The sequence below is a fragment of the Thunnus maccoyii genome, chromosome 18 (assembly GCF_910596095.1).
Source record: "Thunnus maccoyii chromosome 18, fThuMac1.1, whole genome shotgun sequence".
Lineage (NCBI taxonomy): Eukaryota > Metazoa > Chordata > Actinopteri > Scombriformes > Scombridae > Thunnus > Thunnus maccoyii.
In genome coordinates, this window is record NC_056550.1 from 25,155,249 (window position 1) to 25,173,872 (window position 18,624).

Below are 18,624 nucleotides of genomic sequence, written 5' to 3' on the forward strand. Positions count from 1 at the left end.
AAGGTGGTACAAGGAGGTGAGAAACATCTTTCACAAGCTGCTGCATTTCAACATGGCAGCCTCATAATGATGTGACGGAGAAGAGCTGCAAAATGCTTCCAGGGATAGATTTTATCATTACGATGTGTTGGATCGAGGACTATTTCCATCGAAGTGAGGTTGTGACTCAAAAACAGAGCTGGGCGTGAATGTCTGTGTTCACTTGAAATACTCAGCTATTAACTGTTCTGCATTAGTAATGCAGCAGCACACTGCCTACGTGGTCAGCTGTTTGGCTTCACTTTGATAAAAACAAATACAGGAACGACTTAAACAGATTCTGGTCTTCCACTGGGATCAGTAGGGTTAAGAGCCAAATTTAAGTGAGGCTTGCACATGAACCAATTTGTGTATGTTACTATCAGTGAATATATCAATAGCTCTGATCCCTCTGAGCTAAATGAACTTTCACATTTGGTTATAGGCACTCCTTCCATGTTTTTACGGAAATCCAAGCAACACGTGTGCACAAAATTTAGTTGTGCCCCATTCTCCTTACAGTAAAAGTTTGAGAAAAGTTTGGGAAATTCACTTATTCGCACATTTGGGTTGAGGTTAGATATACTTGCTTTATTTTATTTACACATATTTGTTTTCTTGATGATGATGATGAGATGTACAGACATTCTCATGTCTGTACAGTAAATATAAAGCCAGTAGTCGGTTGGCTTGGCTTAGCATAAAGACTGCTAAGCTAACTCCTGGTCCTGGTCAGCACACGAGCAGCTGAATTTTGTATAAGTTGAAGTTGATCCATGGTTTTTCTTTTGGTAGACCAGAAAGGAGAGCATTACAATAATCCACACTGGCGATATTTTTCAAGTGATAAAAGTCAGATTTAGTCGCCTCTGGATGTGGGCATCAAAGGACAAATTAGAGTCTAGGATGACACCGAGGTTTTTAGCCTGGTGCCTGGGACTGAGTGCCGGTGACTTTAACTTAGAGGTCAGTTTCTCTCTCTGTGCATTTGCTCCAATGATGAGTACCTCTGTTTTATCCTGGTTGAGCTGAAGGAAGTTCTGAGCCACCCAAAAATACACTTGTGGAGGGCATCTATAGGGCTTGTGTCATGAGGAAACACAGTGATATAGAGTTGAGTGTCGTCAGCATAACTGAAAATTGGTGCCATGTCTCCTGATGACACTGCCAAGGGGCATCATATAAAGACTGAAAAGGACTGGACCTAGGATTGAGCCTTGTGGTACGCCACAGTTGATAACATATTTCTTAGAGTGTTTGTTGAGGGCAACAAAAAATTCTCTACCTGTGAGGTAAGACGTTAACCACTTAGGAACAGTGCAAGAGAGGCCAGCACATTTATGTAGTCTGACAGTGAATAGAAATGTTTTATTTATTGGTTATCAGACTGTTCTGAGGCTCACAGATTTCACTGATTAGTTGGATCACTGTTCTGTAACAAGCTGCTATAATCCATCACAAATCTTGAAAGCAATAATTTACTTTTTTTTCATTTTGAAAACAGCCCTGTTTAGCCTGAAAAAGAAAATGTGCAATACATCCATATTTGAAGCTAATGGATTTTGGCTGGTTAATGTGGAGTCCCATGAGGTCTATCAATTCAGGATTTTCCGTTTTACAGCATCAAGTGGTGCTTTCACACAAACCCAGCAGATATTTTCACTTGTTTAGGAACAGACAGATTTTAAGTTTGAATATGAGAATAAATCCCTTCAAGATGTTTGGAGATTTGCCAAAACCCAGACACACTACACTCCTCTCGGCGAAAACATTTTGTTCCTGTGTAGGAGCAGTAATGATTGTGGATACCAATTTATGCCCAAACAACATTTATAACGCTCTCTAAAGAGCTCTGCAAAACAAACACTGAGAAAGGTTCACTGGGTACGTTTGCATTTAAGAATCTATTCTTTCATTTCAAGAGAAAAACAAGGGGTCAGATTTATTGACTTTTATTAAATAACATTAATTATCTTTTATTCATCAAATAATAAAAAGTGCAGGCATGAAATCAAACTCTGAAGTGTCCCAAACACAACTTTACTCAAAACCATCTTTTTAAACAATTAATGCTTTGACTTCCTGTTTGTCACGAGTCATATCAGCTCATGTCAAATGAAACACAAGAGATCATACAAAGATGGATGGTTAAAGATGCACTGGGTGACATCAGCTTTACATGGCAGCAAGAGGATAATAAAAATACTAAAGGGTCAGTTCAACCAAATCACAAAACATATTTTCCAACCTGCCTGGTCTCACCTAATGGTGTATGACTAAATGCAACAATTTATTGTTATTTTGCGTTATCACTATGCATTTTACGCTTTTTCGTGTCAATATAATGTGACTTAGTTTTATTTTATGAGTTGATTTTGGCTTATTAGGAGGAGGCTACATAGTTGGTTGGCAAAAAGTTGTACAAGCAGCAGGAGAGCAATGATTGAGACCACCAACTGGACATTTTTTGCGTCACATTGGGACATTTTTATTGGATATTTTTAGTGTCACGCTAGGCATTTTACTGCTGCTAAAGTGGGCATTTTTACCATCACTCATATCAGGACATACCAATCAAAAATTGGACAAACCTTCCCGTTCCCTCGAATGACAAAGTGTGTCCAAACATTTGACTGGTATTGTATGTAAAATCCCTAAATATATCCATTATTTTCTAAGTAAATAGATTGTTTTGTCTATAAAATGTCCAAAAATTCTGAAAAATGACGATCACAATGTCCTAGAGCCTAAAGAGACCTTTTCAAAAAATTTTTTTGTTTTGTTTGAAAAACTGTTAAAAAAGCGTCCAGGTATCATCGGATAATTCGTTTGTAATTCAAAAACCAAAAACCGGTAAATCTGTTATTTGTTTCAACACAAAAAACAAAAAAAATGTTTTTGGTGTCAGAATCAAATAACGAAAATCCAATCAAACCCGGCCCATTTTTGGTTTTTGTCGATTTGTTTTATCGTTATTCCTTTTTGGATTGAATATCGAACAGGTCTGCGGACATCAAGCCAATTCGTTTTTGCGTTTGAAACCAAAAACGGAAGTCACAGGGATTTTTCCTTTTTTCATTTTCAACGAAAAACGAAATCACGTGATCTATTCCTTTTTTGTTTCCCAACGAAAATCCAGAAAATCAAATTCATTCAGTTTTTTACGGTAGCGGAAGTGACTACATTAGCCTACCCATGATCCTCAGCGACCGTTGCTATGGTGAAGACGCCAGCGACAACCTTAACATATAGTCAGTATAACATTATGAAGTACTGCAGATTATTGATTATGATTGGGATCAACGTACTTTACTGTACATTGAACTGTAAAGAAAATAATGTGTGCTATGGACAAAGAAACAAAGTGTATGAAATATATGAAGGTGACAAGAGAATAAATTAAACATAAATAATTAATAAATAATTACATTATGTAACAGTGGAGGTTGAATAAAATGCATCTAAAGTCCAGTTTGATGAAAATTACTAAAGTGAAAGTGTAGGGCTTAAATGAGGGATGTGACATGTAAAGCTCAGTTTTATAACCCCGTCTTCATCCCTATTTACACACACGCGCGGCTGTCGCTGGCGTCTTCACCATAGCAACGGTCGCTGATCATGGGTAGGCTAATGTAGCCGCTTCCGCTATTGTACAGAACTGACAGAACTACTTGATTTCTAAACCAAAATTGCACGGTCTTTTGAATTTGGTTTTCTGGATTTTCGTTGGGAAACAAAAAAGGAATAGATCACATGATTTCGTTTTTCGTTTTTGGTTTAAAATGAAAAAAGGAAAAAAACATGTGACTTCCGTTTTTGGTTTCAAACGCAAGAACAAATTGGCTGAATGTCCGCAGACCTGCTTGATATTCAATCCAAAAAGGAATAACGATAAAACAAATCGACAAAAACCAAAAACGGGCCGGGTTTGATTGGTTTTTCATTATTTGACTCTGACACCAAAAACGGTTTTCGGTTTTTTGTTTTGAAACAAATAACAGATTAACTATTATTTGGTTTTTGAATTACAAATGAATTACAAATTATCCGATGATACCCGGACCAAAAATCCCTAAAATATATAATTCATGCTGATATAAAAAAAGAGCAAATCCTCACATTTAAGAAGCTGGAATCAACGTTTTGTTAGAAACAACAAAAGTGGTTATCAATGGCTTTTCTGTCAATTGACTATTTGTTTCAACTCTAAAAATCAAAACTATCTGAATCAGACCACTTGGGGGGGTGATTTTTTTTTTGTGTTTTGGTTTAACTGACGCTTTTAACTTTTCTGAAATCCTGCAACATGACGCAAAAGAAGAATTTACTGCACTCTGCATGTTTCACCAGCTCAGCCACAAAACACTGAACACTGATATTTGCATCTTTTTTTCTGGCTTGAACAGTTTGTGATGTTTGTCAGTCTCAAGTCTCCACATCCTGTGAGCAGAGAAGCATCCAAACCTGACACCAGAAATAAATCTGCTTCAATATGGTGAATGTACAGTTTGCGGTTCCATTTAGTGTGGATGCGATGTTGAAGCCGTAGTTTGTGATTTCAGCTAATTAAACAGGTATTTCATATTTTAACATATAAATCTTGCTAAGTGCAGCTTTATATTAAACTTAAATAATTTTAGTAAAAAGGGAGGAACAAAGTCTTGAGACAGACAAATAACTGTTATCATAAAATTATACTATAAAGTGCATTGTAGCAAACATCGACTGTGCATGCGACTCGATGAAAATAAATTATGTTAGGTGATGACTGAAGCACTAACAGTAATAGAAAAGTAGTACAAAAACTTTAGAAAGAAAAGTGTCTTTACATAAAGATATTATATTCTATACAACAAATCAATAAAGCTAATTTAAATTCTTATATAATTATCATGTTGAAATAATAAACTGTATTTGACGTGGCTAGTCCAAATGTAGATCTTCAAGAAGAGGAATAAATAGTCATATACACTTTCACACACACACCCACAGACACACATACATACACACCCCAGCTTGGCTCAGTCCATTAGGTGAAACTGCCTGTGATAAAGACCTACAAAAAAACAAAACAACAAATAGAAATAGAACAAAACAAAGACACATCTTAAAAATTCCTAAAGTGGCCCCTGGTTGATCTGTCTGTCATGACGAAGTGAAATCTTACCAGAAGGTTTTCCTTCTGCTCGAGCACACACACACACGCTCGCCTTAATTAGTGTTATAAAACAGCAGAGGTGAAGTCGGGCACGTCACGTCGCACCCTGAGGAGAGCTGCGGACCGTTCTGGAAAAAAATGACACAAAAATCACATTCAAGATGAACAAACAGATTTCTGAATGTAAAGTAGTTTAATAAGTGTTCAAATTACAAACACTAAAAATTACTTATATTTTTGATTAATCAGCATAATATTTTCTAGATTATTCCATTTTTGGTCCATAAAATGTCAGAAAAAAGTGAAAAATCACAATAGATCTAGAGCTGAGGCCGGGTGATATCACAAATTAATGTATAAATGTAAGTAATGTAGATGATAGCTGCTACATTAGCCAGCTATTCATGTCACAACTGTGACTGTCATGACTCCAGGTGGCTTGTTGTCTCTTATAGTGAATATAACGTTCACACCTATGAGAAGCACAAAATGACTCTGCACACTTTGCCGTGCTCTCAGTTTGGCTCTCTGGCTACGAGAGCTGACGTCCTGTGTGTCAACTGTCTCCAGATTCTACTCTGTACAGTTACCTGCCAGGAAGCTAACGCTAGCTAGCAGCAGTCTGCAGATATCAGACTGATGTCTTGTAAAGAAACAAACAACAGCAGATCAACTGATGAACGGACCTTTCTGGTCTGTCTGTGCTGAAACTGGTTATTAAACTAAATATGATCTACTTAGTTGGAGCATCTGGTCAGTAGTCTTGCAGGTGGTGCCTTTTAGGCCTTTTATTAATCTTGCTCAACTGTCTTAAAAAGATGTTCCAATCCTGCATTTTGCAGGATTCGATTAAAACCGTGAACCCTAAGCTTGGAAAAAAAAAAAAAAAAAAATCACCCATCCGCACCACGAGTACAAAGTTAAATCCTTAAATGTCTTCATTTGTCCGACCAACAGTCCAGAACCCAAAAATATTCAATATACTTCAACGCAAGACCAAGAAAAGAAGGACTCCTGTGCTGGAACATGAAATCTTTGATAAATGACTTAAACGATTTAGTAATTATCGTTGCAGCTCTACAAACTACTATAATTAAACTTTTATGTCTAAATGATAAATATCACGTACCTCCAGTGTCCCCAGATGTCTTTCGCGTCATCTCTTGTGTTGTCTGGTGACACTTGTGAACAGTTTGTTCTGATGGATTAAAACACACATCAGCAGGACGTTCTGTGAGGATTATCAGATAATCTTTCTTTCATTTAACACTTCTTCTATGCTAAAAACACTGTTTATTATACATGAATTTAAATGTGCTGCTGCTGCTGCTTCTTTCACTTTCTTGTCTGTAGTGTGAAATCTTCAAACACAGTACGAGATCCTAAACGCTGCAGCGGTGACCCCCAGAGGCCGAGCGGCTCCTTACACTCCATGAAAGCAAAACAACAACTTTTCTCTCACAAACACGGTTAAAACTCTTTGATTTATTTTATTTTTTTATATTTACCTTGTGCTCCGGACATCTCATTGAGAAGTTGTCTTCATTTAAGACACAGCCTGAAAACACACACATTTTAAGCTTCGTCATTTCAAGCTTATGACAGCCCTGAAAACACACACACACACACACACACACACACACACACACACACACACACACACACACAAAATTATCCTTAAATCTTCGTCATTTGAGGCTGAGCGAGAATGACAGCCTTCCCACACACACACACACACATAAGAAAAGCACAAGTGACTCAGGATCTCACCCTTCAAAGATCCGTCACTTCAAACATCATTTTCACAGCCAGAGTCAACACAGGCAGCCACAGCGGTTAAAAACAAACCCGACCGGCATAAAATAATCATGAAAACAGAATAATTTTTAATAAAACACATTTACAAGCAGTGCGTATAATGACGACTGGATAATAACAAATAATCTGCAGATTATTTTCTCAATGAATTGATTAATGACTATTTCCTCCAGCCTGAGGTTTTGTTATCAGATGTCTTGTTTGGTCAAACCAACATTCTTAAACCAGAAGATAAATATTGAGAAGGAAAAGCAACAAATTGTCCAATTTAAGAATTTAAAACTATCAAATTTCAGGCACTTTTGTTTGAAAACTGTCTTTAATGATTAAAGGGGACGCATCATGCCTATTTCCAGGTCTATATTTATTTTCTGGGCCTCTACTGGAATATCTTTGCATGATTTACAATTCAAAAAACTCTATTATTATTTATCTTATACTGGTCCTTTATGCAGCCACTCAGGCCCCCTCCCGATGAGCCCACTCTGTTCTGATTGGTTAACTTCCTCTGGCTCCGGAGACAACGTAAACGAACTACTGTAGTAGGATTTCACTTCTGATTTCCCTTCTTTACTCGAAATGGAAACTTCTCAAATACATCTGTACATGTTCCAGCTGAAATAAGCGAGTGGACAATGTGATCAACCCGTGGAACAACCTTAGCAACAAAGACTACATGACAGCCGTTTGTGGGCATGTGCGAACAATCTGCCGTCATCACGAGGAGGAAGTAGAGGTGACTTTGCAAGCGAAGTGTTCAGGGTATGTTGAAGCCCTGGATTTTGACTTGCAGGGAACATTTTCACATACGTTCAGCTCAAGTTTTGGAACTTTGACCATGTTTAACATAAACATCCGACGTTATAACAGTATAAAAATGACAGCATGATATGTCCCCTTTAACTGATTATAAAAATTGTTGCTAATCCTTCATTTTTGGGAAAGTCTGGTTAAAAATTCAATTGTTGACGCTTTAAATAATCCTGACGCATATTTCATACCGTACCTGACTGAATGGCACATCTGTAGTGATAATTTCTGGGACAGCCCTTCTGGAAACATCCCATTATTGCACCTGTTAGTTGGCATGTTGAACATATCTGTAAAAGAGAAGATCTCAGTGAAAAAAGAAAAACACAAACATGGCATCTTCTCTTCATTATCTTGTTTTGGTGATAAGGTTGAAATCAATATTACAATGTAGAGAACATAATGCACGCGCATGCAAAAGAATCACATTAAAAATAATCAAATTGATGTTCGCACATGTAAAAACAAGAATTTAAATCACCAATTTTCTGGTCAGAATCATAATTTGATAAACAATAATATTAACCAGCTATCAGACTAGAGGCCTGAACTACGAAGCAAGTTCAACATATCCAGGACGTCTTTTAGTTATCTGGCTTCACTGAGAACCACAACTATCAACCAGCTCAGTCAACTCTGGGTTTAACAGCTACGAGCTCGTTCATGTGAAGAGGCGGGTTGTTAATAACGAGCGACATCATCAGAACCATGAATGAAATACTCATTATGATATGAGATGAAACAGTGATACAAAGTAACTGCAGAAAACTTCTGTTCAAGAGACAGAAATCATATTCAATGAAGTGAAATGTAAACGAGCCTGTAATCATACAACAGAATAAAACACTAGAAATAATTTCCACATATTAAACGTTGGCTAAGGCTTAAAATACATGTAGGAATTATTATATATGACTTAAGTATAGAGGGAGTATTTTTGCTCTTTAGTTGGATGTCACATAAACAAACAGGTTCTGCTACGGAAGTAAAGAGTGGAAAAGTCATGGAGCCAATTAACAGTGTTGATTATTTTTCTAATAAAAGACAATCTTTTATTTTTATTTACAGTTATCATCACTCAGTCGTCTCATGTTGTTCTGAGCTGCAGTGATGGAATCAGAGAGTAAAATCATCGAACCTGTCAGCTGTCAAACCAGGAAGAAAATCAACTTCAATAATTCAAATGTAGCTAAAATCATCATTATGTGTTTAAGTGTCGTAAACGATCTCTGTTTTAAAACCAGAGTGGAAACAGAAAGCCTGAAACAATAAAATGTTTCCACTGACTTAAAGATATATATATATATATATATCGCTCTTTTTTACTTGTCACATTATTGTAACTCAGGACTTTTGTCCGTGTCGGGATCCTGTAGGAGTGATGACTGTTTCTTTTACAGTGATCTGATTGGTGGAGGTTTTGACAGGTTGTGATCCAATCCTCTGAGGTTGTTGTTCAGTATAAGTTACCATGGTGATGAACCCCAGTAAGAAGTGAAGCATCGTCGTAGGACTGAAAACCCAGAGTTAACCCTGAAGTTACCTCGCTAAGCACACATCCTGCTTCGTAGTACAGACCTCTGATCATCTAGATGAATGATCTTCAGTATCTCTAGATTCTGCTCTGAACTTGGAAAAACTACATTCTCATGATATGCAACGATAAACATAGTCTGAAAAGGATGCCTTCATATCAAACATTAAAAAAGATGTTTCGTGAGGAGTGTCATCTTTTTAAATAGTCAAGTTTTCATCTAACTACTGTATGTGACACTTGTTTTACGCTGCCATGTTGACCAGGTCTCTGTTGTAAAAGAGAATTCCTGGTTAAATAAAGGTAAATTAATAACCCCCCACATGTTTTAATACCTATAAAACTCTGCCATGAATAATAATTTGTGTAGGATATAGTTTTTCCACAAAAAATTGAGTTAACTTCAGTTAAGGGTTACTTCACTGTAAAGTTCATTCTCAGTGTTTTTGCCCTGCAGGCTCAAGTTTCCACATCACACTTGTGTTAAGTTGAATACTGGACCACGATTGGCTCACCTAGTTATGATGTCACAAATCTTGCTCGCAGGTACACGTGTTAAAGTGAGAATTAAGGTGAGCACAGATAAACTTTCCTCCTTCAGCAGATAAATGTGAAAACAAACCCTGCACATACATCATTCTGCACAGAGACGATCCAACTGAGGTACTAACAAGAAAAACACATTTTTCAGTGGACGGAGACTTTAAATAACTAATTTTCTGCTCAGAATCACTAATTTGCTGGAATTTAGTAAAGTTAAAATACCAAATGTACCTTTAACCGTTGATACAATTTCACAAAAAGGTGATAAACATTCATTCCGACATTTAATTCTGTGTCTCACTGTTTCTTGCGCGAGCCGAGCCGCCTCCTCTAACCCGTACAGCTTTCCTCTGACTAGGAAGACACCGGCGGACCAGATGCCGCAGTCCTCGTGCATCCAGCACTCATCGAGATGAAGAGGCACCTTTGGGAGAGAGCTGTCGTCGCTCTCGTGCAGACTTTTGACGGCAGAGCAGTCATACTCGCAACCACCGTCGTCTGAGGAATTTACTGAGTGGCTGCTAGCGAGTCCGTGTAAGTTTTCTTCCTGTTTCTGCACCGTCCTGCAGGTCTGCTGCTGCTGCTGCTGCTGCTGCTGCTGCTGCTGGCAGTCCGCAGACGCTCCAGTTGGACAGTACGGGCCGTGGAGGTCCCCGAGACCCCTGGCGTTGGCCACCTGACCGCACAGGCAGCACAACAGGGTGGCGTGACACCTGCTTTCCGAGCTGAGCCGACCCAGCTGGAAACAGGAAGTGTTGGGGACGAATCCGGACACGGACCTGGCGGCTGTCTGCTGCTTTCCTCTGCTGCTCCTGACGGTCGCCTCCTCCTCTCGATAGTTGACAACGGTGCACACTCGCCGCTCCATGTGAACGAAGGGACAAAAACTGTCTGATTTCTTGTCCTTTTTTCCCTCTTTTACCTTCAGATATTTGAGCTGGATTTCTGGCTCTCTGGGAGGAAACGGAGCGGACGGTCCAGTCCGTGAGCGTCGCTTCTTCTTCCGTCTTATGACAGTTTTTTTGTTTGCTGCCGTGTCGCTGCCGGCCGCGGCCCTTTGATGCTGCTTTGGGGGGATTCTGTGGTTTTGTTTCTGCTTGCTTCTTCTCAGCCTTTTACTTTTAGGAATGTTGAGGGGCTTCTTTCGTTTATGGTTGATGCTTTTTGTGTACGAAGCTTTGCGGCAAGGCTGCTGCTGCTGCTCTCTCTGCGGCGATTTAGAGGGCGACTTCCTGTCTGTCCGAGCGTCGGCGTCAGAGTCGTCTGAATTGCTGCTCACTCTTTGCGACAGGTTCGGCTGCGACGCCGACTCGTCCGCGTCCGAGCTGGATAACCTCACCGCGTACTCCATCATGTCGTCGGAATCGCAGCTTTCGTTATAGATGCCCACCGCGTCGTTTTTGACTTGCCTCCTCAAACTGTGCCGCGACCCGCTGCAGGTAAACTGAGGCATCTCGGAGACGGATTTCCTGATCCTGGAGCTGCGTCGCACCTCTCTGGTTGGAGCTTTTTCACCTTCGCTTTGAGGAGGAGTTTCTCTTACCAGACCCTTCTTACAAGGAACGCTTTTCTTACTAGGAAAAGTGTGACCTTTTTTCTTCTCGTTAGTGACTGAAACTTCGATGACGTCGCTGTCGTCGCTTGAAATGTCTACCGGAGAATCAGCGGGGTTGCCGTACACAGCGCTGAGGTCTGACAGGAGGACTACAGGCCTGGTGTGATGTACAGGAATGTCCACTGAGCTGTCGGAAGAGTCCTCCGAGTACGAACTGTCAGGACTGGGTGAGCTCAGAGGCTGAGGTAGGTGGTAGCAACCTCTCCCTTCATCCAGCGAGGACACAGCCGGGGACAGAGGCTCCACGATGTGTCTCACGCTGTCTTGGATGAAAGAACCGCATAAGAGCGGCTCCTTCGCCGAGGAGACCAGGACAATAACGTCAGAGCCGCTGTCGCTCTCCTCTCCGCCGCTGCTCTCAGGACCCGGACCGCCGCTTTGGTCGGCCCCGTAGAACCCCGGGTGCCACAGGTTGCCGTGAACTCCGTCATGGTACAGATCCAGCCCTGGAGCGAGCGCTGAATTCATGTAGTTACCTAAAGCCTCGGGGCCCTGCTCCATTTCTCTGCAGTGGACAGGAGCACCTGCCTCAGGACGCAGCTGGGAGGACAGAGAGTTGTAGGAGGACGAGGCTCGGGATCTGTACGAGGAGCCGATCTCCGTGCTGCAGCTCGGCGGGCGTCTGTGGTACCACTCCGGCTTCTTGGCGAGGTCCATGGTTTCAGCGTGGCCGCGGGTCAGGGGGTTGACTGAGTAGCTCTTTGACAGGTCCATAGCCATGAGAGATGGATCCTGAGAGGACACTTCCATCACTGCGAAACACATCAAACACTGACATGAAATACTTGGACAGTTGCTCTGCGCTTCAGCACATTTAATTTAAAATAAACATTAAAGGACGGGTTCACAAATGTTCAAGTCTGTCTTAAAACAACAGTCAGGTGCCCAAATAAACACTGAAATAAGTTTTTCTAACTATTTTTTTCATGTAGTTAGTTTTTCTAGTAAAAATGCCAAAAATGATCTGGTTCCAGTTTCTCAGTTGTGAGGATTTGCTGATTTTCTTTGTCTTATGTGATAATAAACTGAATATCTTTTGGTTTTAGACTTTGGTTTAAACATAACAAACAAAAGGAAGCATTGCTGGAGGAACTACTCAGATTATTTACTGAAGTAAAAGTACCAATACAACAATGTAAAAATACTCAATTCCAAGTAAAAGTCCTGCATGAAAAATCCTACTGGAGTAAAGTACATAAGTATTATGAGCTTGATGTATTTAAAGTATTGCAGTAAACTGACTGATATATTATTATATATGACATCATTAGATTATTAATAGTGAAGCATCAGTGTTAGAGCAGCATGTTACTGTTGTAGCTGCTGGAGGTGGAGCTAGTTTACACTACTTTATATACAGTTAGCTAGTTTAGTCCAGTGGTTCCCAACCTAGGGGTCGGGCCCCTCCAAAGGGTCAGCAGATAAATCTGAGGGGTCGTGAGATGATTAATGGGAGAGGAAAGAAGAAAAAACAAAGTTCTGATACACAAATCTGTTTTCAGTTTTTGGACTTTTTCTCTAATCTGTGATTTTTGCTGAAATATTGGATCATTTGAACATTTATTGAAATGAAAGCATGTGAGAAGTTTAGAGGGAAAAATCACTATTTGGTGGAGCTGTTAACAACTCATAGACATGTGAAATGTGACCCCGACTACACTACTACGCTTTTTGTAAGACGTCGAAAGCCAAAAAGGGTTGGACACCACTAGTTTCATTTTTAACAATGTGTTGTATTTTAAAAGCTTGTTATATTATCCATTGTGTCAAATCTTCATCTGAAAAGAAACTAAAGCTGTCAAATAAATGTAGTGGAGTAGAAAGTACAATATTTCCCTCTGAAATGTAGTGGAGTGGAAGTATAAAGTTGCATCACATGGAAAGTACAAGTACCTCGAAACTGTGCTGAAGTACAGTACTAAAGTAAATGTACTTAGTTACTTTCCACCACTGATGAGAAGTCACCTTGGGATTTAGGAAACTGTGAGGCACTTTTCTGTATTTTCAGACGAAGGGATTAAATGATTTATCAGGAAATGATCAGCAGATTAATCGATATGTCATATATGATGCCTGTTTTTCATTTCTAGAGCTTTATGAAACATCACTAAGATGGTATTACACAATGCAAACAGTACAGTAAAAGGTAATGTGACCTTATAATAAGTGTTAACTCTGTCGTTAAAAGTTAAACGCGTTAGCTATCTTACCCCTAAGGTGTCAGCAGTTTTATCGGACGGCCCCGGTCCTGGAGAGAGCGGGCTTCAGGATGAGGCTTCCCCGCAAACAGCTCTGGTAGCTGGGTTAGCTAACACACCTCTCCAGGCCCGTCATCAGGACTGGATGTAAACAAAAGCAGCGACAGCCCGAGTTCATGCTAGCTGGCAAGCTAACGTTAGCCCCGCTGAGCTGCATCCACATCCAGGCGACAAGCACCGCGATGACGACGGATAAACATGTTTGTTAAAGTATGTCCGACAGGTAATCACCAGCCCTAGCTTACTGTTGGTATTTTAAAGTTGTCATCATGGATACCTCCTTCCTTCCAGCGTCAAGTCAAACAGAAACAACCGCAAAGACACCGGAAGAGAGCCGTTTGCTTTCAACGTATCCGTCAAAGCTTGTAACCTGCTGCGCTGCCAGCGGTGCAAAGTAACTGAGTACATTTACTCAAGTACTTAAATTCAATTTTGAGGTACTTGTACTCTACTTGAGTATTTCCATTTGATGCTACTTTATACTTCCACTCTACTTCATTTCAGAGGGAAATATTAAGTGGATTTTTTGTTTCCCCAATTTAATAGAAAGTTGTTGTAAACATCTTATAAGCTCAATGTAAAGCAGATACAGAATATATAAGAAATGTCTGACAGTGTATGGAAGTAAAAGTGAGACAAAATTATGTTTCCTCACTTGGGAAAACCAAAGTTAAGCTTCAAATATTTGGTACATTTGGAAAATTCGGGATCTCCGATAGAATTTAAAATACAGTTCTGTGGGTTTAAACAAAATTTGGACAAATAACCTTCAACCTCCTGTAAGATGTGTGTTTGTTACATTTAAGTACTCTGACTTGCAGTGGTGGAAGTAAGTACATTTAATGAAGTACTGTACTTAAGTACAATTTTGAGGTACTTGTACTTTACTTGAGCATTTCCATTTTATGCTACTTTATACTTCCACTCCACTACATTTATTTGACAGCTTTAGTTACTTTTCAGATGAAGATTTGACACAATGGATAATATAACAAGCTTTTAAAATACAACACATTGTTAAAGATGAAACCAGTGGTTTCCAACCCTTTTGTCTTTTGACGTCTTACAAAAAGCAGTGTGTAGTCGGGGTCACATTTCACATGTCTATGAGTTGTTAACAGCTCCACCAAATAGTGATTTTTCCCTCTAAACTTCTCACATGCTTTCATTTCAATAAATGTTCAAATGATCCAATATTTCAGCAAAAATCAGTGTCATGGCTCTTGTCAATCAGATGTATTTGTCTTTTTAATGTTTTTTCTTTTTTCCACTACTTTTACTGCAATACTTTAACTACATCAAGCTGATAATACTTATATACGATTAGTGGGATTTTTCATGCAGGACTTTTACTTGTAATGGGGTATTTTTACATTGTTGTACTTTTACTTATGTAAAGGATCTGAATACTTCTTCCACCACTTTATGCTACTAATCTGGGATTAAAAATGTAACATTTCACTATCTTTTTGTGAAAAACTAATCAAAACAGCACAAAAATCAAACAGCTTTACTAGTGTACACATTTCATTTCATAGTTACTTTAATAAATGAAGTGTCTGTTAACCTTTATAATCTGAAGCTATGCTAAATAACATGTATAAACACTATTGTCTACCTCATGCCAATCTTACTTTTACTCCCGATTAAAACAATTATAATGTTTTTGATTATTTTAAGTAGTGTGTCTGTGAGTGTGTATGATGACTGTTTTGTGACTGTGATATGAATGAACTGTCTTATTGTAATCCTGTGTATATGTAACCTGTTCTCAGATCTGCAAAAGAGACCTTGGTCTCAATGAGATATCCTGAATAAATAAAGCTTAACAAATTTCAACTCTAAACATTTTAAGACATATAAAATACTCTATTTTTAATATTAATTTGTGTCCGTTTTTTTCCGTAAAAATTCTTAACATGACATCTTCTCCTTCTCCCTCATTGAAAAATTATGAATCTACAAAGACACAAGATGTCTCCTGCTTCACTATAAAGTTAATTATCAGTGTTTGTGCACTGGAGGCTTCAGGTTTCCACATCACACTTGTGTAAACTGCATACTGGACCACGATTTTCACCTTCAGAAGGTAAAGGTGGAAACAAACTGCACATATTTCATTCTGCACAGTGAAGCTCAAACATCCAAGTGAAAGACCAAGTGGAAAAACACATTTTTTTGAGAAGGAGGGGGACTTAAACAAGAGCTGTTTTTAAGTCTTTTGGTCAAACTCTTTAAAATGTGACATGCAAGTCAAAAAGCAAGTCTTTTGGTCCGCAGATTACAAAAGCACAAGGGCCAAAATCAAACCAAATACTTTTTAAAATGGAAAGTATGATGTAGAGTTTTCATCTCAACACATCCTTGTTTGGACACATTAAAACAAGGATCAGTGCTGATTAGGCAGCGTAGTTCATGGAGGAAAAGACTGATTTACTTCAAAGTCAAAAGAAAACAATTGTTGACTGAATTTAACTGTACAGCAAACATGTTCAGTTTGAGTGTTTATATATCAAAGTAGGTAGATGCGGGTCTGAAAAGTGAAGCCAATGCGGAAGTGACTTAAACCTGCATTTTCTCTAATGGCCATCAGGAGGCGACTCCACTGGTTGTAAAAAGAAGTCCGATTGTATAGAAGTCTATGAGAAAATGACCCTAATTCTCACTTGATTTATTACCTCAGTAAACAGTTTCCTAATGAGTTTATGGTCGCAATCGCTAGTTTAAAGTCTTCTTCAATGCAGCATGACGTTCATTTAGTAAATTATAGTCCCATTTAATTTAAATTTGACGATAAAACAGGGTATGCTTTAGGGCGTGGCTACATGGTGATTGACAAGTTGCTATGACAGCGACAACGGTAACGTAAACATGGCGTAACCCCAGATTTACAGAGTATAGTCGTAGCTGTTGCTATTTCACAGTGTGTTTTCGGTTCATGAAGGTTAATTGTAACATTTTGATCGCCTAAAAACGTCTTGTTCAACGTTTGGCTGTACTAAAAGACCCTCTAAGGAGTCAGATGTTCAGTTTTTCCAGTAAGTACATTTTGTTTTAATGGTTTTAGGCCTGTTTTTTGCTAATGAAAATTAGCATTAGCATTATCACAGTTAACAATAGACTGTAAATGCACCGTGCTAACCAAGCTGTCAGCTAGCGTCAACCCTAATCTCTGGTTCCAAAAATCAAAGATGGCGACGGTCAATCGCTGAACTCCAGGCTTCAAAACAGTCCACAAACTAATAGATGACGTCATGGTGAGTCTCTGGTATATATAGAGTTTACACAATAGATATTAAGATGTCGACATTTTGTACTTGTTTTCTTCATAATTTATATAAAAAAAATATGATTAATTCAATAGTCGTAATCAATTCAAATCTTATTCTAGTTATTTTTCAGTGTGTGAAGCTTGAAGCAACTCTCATACGTCACATCAATCAGGGCTTTTATACTGAAATGTCGACTCGGAAGTTACCTGTATTTCTTCAGGTAACTCGACAGTCTTCTTCCTCCAGAAAAAAAAGGGGCTGAAAACTGTTGACGAATAGCCTGAACATGTAGTGTTTTTGCTTCACCTTGACGAGATATTAAAATAACGTAGCAGCTGTTTTCAGTTTTTACCCTTCCTGAATATTCTCTCATCGCTGCCGGAAATGACAAAAACAAAATGAATGTCTCCGGTGTTCAGCCCGTGAAGCATGCAGAGACCTGTGGCATGACGACAGTCAACAACAAAAGGAAAAGAAACAGGCCTCAAGTGCCAATGTAATTTAATTAAAAATCACGTTATGTCAATAACACTGCAGTGTACAAATATAAATTACAGTCTGTGAATGACAGTAAAGCTACCTGTCAGAAATGTTTAATTTAAGAATTCTTATAAAACAAAACAAGGACACATACAGCAGGGATGAAGAGGCTGACAATTAACATACATATCTGATGAAACATGGAACTGTGCAAGTCTGGTGAAAGTATTACAACGATAAATTGGCTGTACAGATACAAATATTTACAACAGATAAAATATTGCTGTTTTAAATGTTGATATTTGGTCAATATTTAGAAGACAAGATTAAAAAAAGGAACCATCACAAGAGGATTCAATCTAAATCACAAACTCTGTTAAAAATGCTAATAATCAGTTTAGACAGGCATGACAGACAATATGAATATACAGCGTTTCTGTACAAAACAAATAAAAAAAATGTGTATAAGAGTTTCAGGATTTATTAAATAAGTAAATAAAAGGTTGTAGAAGGAAATAATTCTCTTTAAATTAGATTTCTTGAGTGTTACAGTGAAGACAATGTAAATGTTAAAAAATGAAAATAGTTTCTTTCCAAAATTCACACCAAAAAATATAATACTTTGTTTTTGTTGCTATTTATTTTTGCTATTTTGTATTTATTATAAGTTTCTATTGGCTGTTTTTTCATATGAAGAGTTATTTTGCTTATTTCCTGATCTTTATATTTGGTTTGTTTTGCTTTTTTCTTGTTTTATTTATTGATTGATGTGATTTTAAATTGTCGTTTGTTTTATTTGTTGCCAGGAAGACGAGCGACCGCCTTTGTGGAAGAAAAAATAAAGAATAAAAGAGCAGGAGAAAGGATGAAAAGCAGCGGACGTCAGCTTCTCTGAGAGTAAAGCGGCAGCGTGTTCAGGGTGAAGTTTGTCTCAGAGCCTGATGAACCAGCCGCAGATTCTCTCTCAGCTGGTCGATGTCTCTCTCAGCTTTGGCTCTCGTGATGCTCAGCTCGGTGTACATGTCCTTGTACTTCTTCGTAATGTTCCTCTTGTCCTGCAATATGACAGAGATGTTTTTTTTTCTTTCTATGACACATTCAGACTATTCACAGTTATT

The 18,624-nt window shown here is 38.6% G+C and overlaps 2 protein-coding genes and 1 long non-coding RNA gene across 8 annotated transcripts in view; 1 reads left to right on the plus strand and 2 right to left on the minus strand.

The window, feature by feature from the left end:
• Nucleotides 1-3,793: 3,793 nt before the first annotated feature.
• Nucleotides 3,794-16,919, minus strand: si:ch211-165g14.1. Of its 6 annotated transcripts, XR_006092289.1 has the most exons (8): nucleotides 13,707-14,539; nucleotides 10,183-12,248; nucleotides 8,001-8,094; nucleotides 6,685-6,734; nucleotides 6,306-6,374; nucleotides 5,186-5,304; nucleotides 5,029-5,074; nucleotides 3,795-4,482 (listed from the first exon to the last, which is right to left on the minus strand). XR_006092289.1 is itself a non-coding variant. In XM_042392555.1 (6 exons), the coding sequence occupies exons 2-5, from the start codon at nucleotides 12,244-12,246 to the stop codon at nucleotides 6,333-6,335; spliced, it is 2,250 nt and encodes a 749-aa protein (XP_042248489.1). In that variant the 5' UTR covers nucleotides 12,247-12,248; nucleotides 13,707-14,539; the 3' UTR covers nucleotides 3,794-5,304; nucleotides 6,306-6,332. The 6 variants fall into 6 exon arrangements, 2 of the variants coding, with proteins under 2 accessions (XP_042248489.1, XP_042248490.1); XR_006092287.1 differs by lacking the exon at nucleotides 13,707-14,539 and adding an exon at nucleotides 16,897-16,919 and having other exon boundaries at nucleotides 3,794-5,074; XR_006092286.1 differs by having other exon boundaries at nucleotides 3,794-5,074.
• Nucleotides 16,652-18,400, plus strand: LOC121884048. The gene is made up of 3 exons (XR_006092290.1): nucleotides 16,652-16,792; nucleotides 16,946-17,011; nucleotides 18,313-18,400. It is a non-coding gene; the product is annotated as an uncharacterized LOC121884048 (long non-coding RNA).
• The window catches only part of LOC121884033 (myosin phosphatase Rho-interacting protein-like), a 28,269-nt gene continuing 27,155 nt past the window's right edge, over nucleotides 17,511-18,624 (minus strand). The window contains exon 22 of the mRNA XM_042392552.1: nucleotides 17,511-18,561. Coding sequence (XP_042248486.1) covers nucleotides 18,421-18,561 — 141 coding nt within the window. The 3' untranslated portion in view covers nucleotides 17,511-18,420. The remainder of the gene's footprint in view (nucleotides 18,562-18,624) is intronic.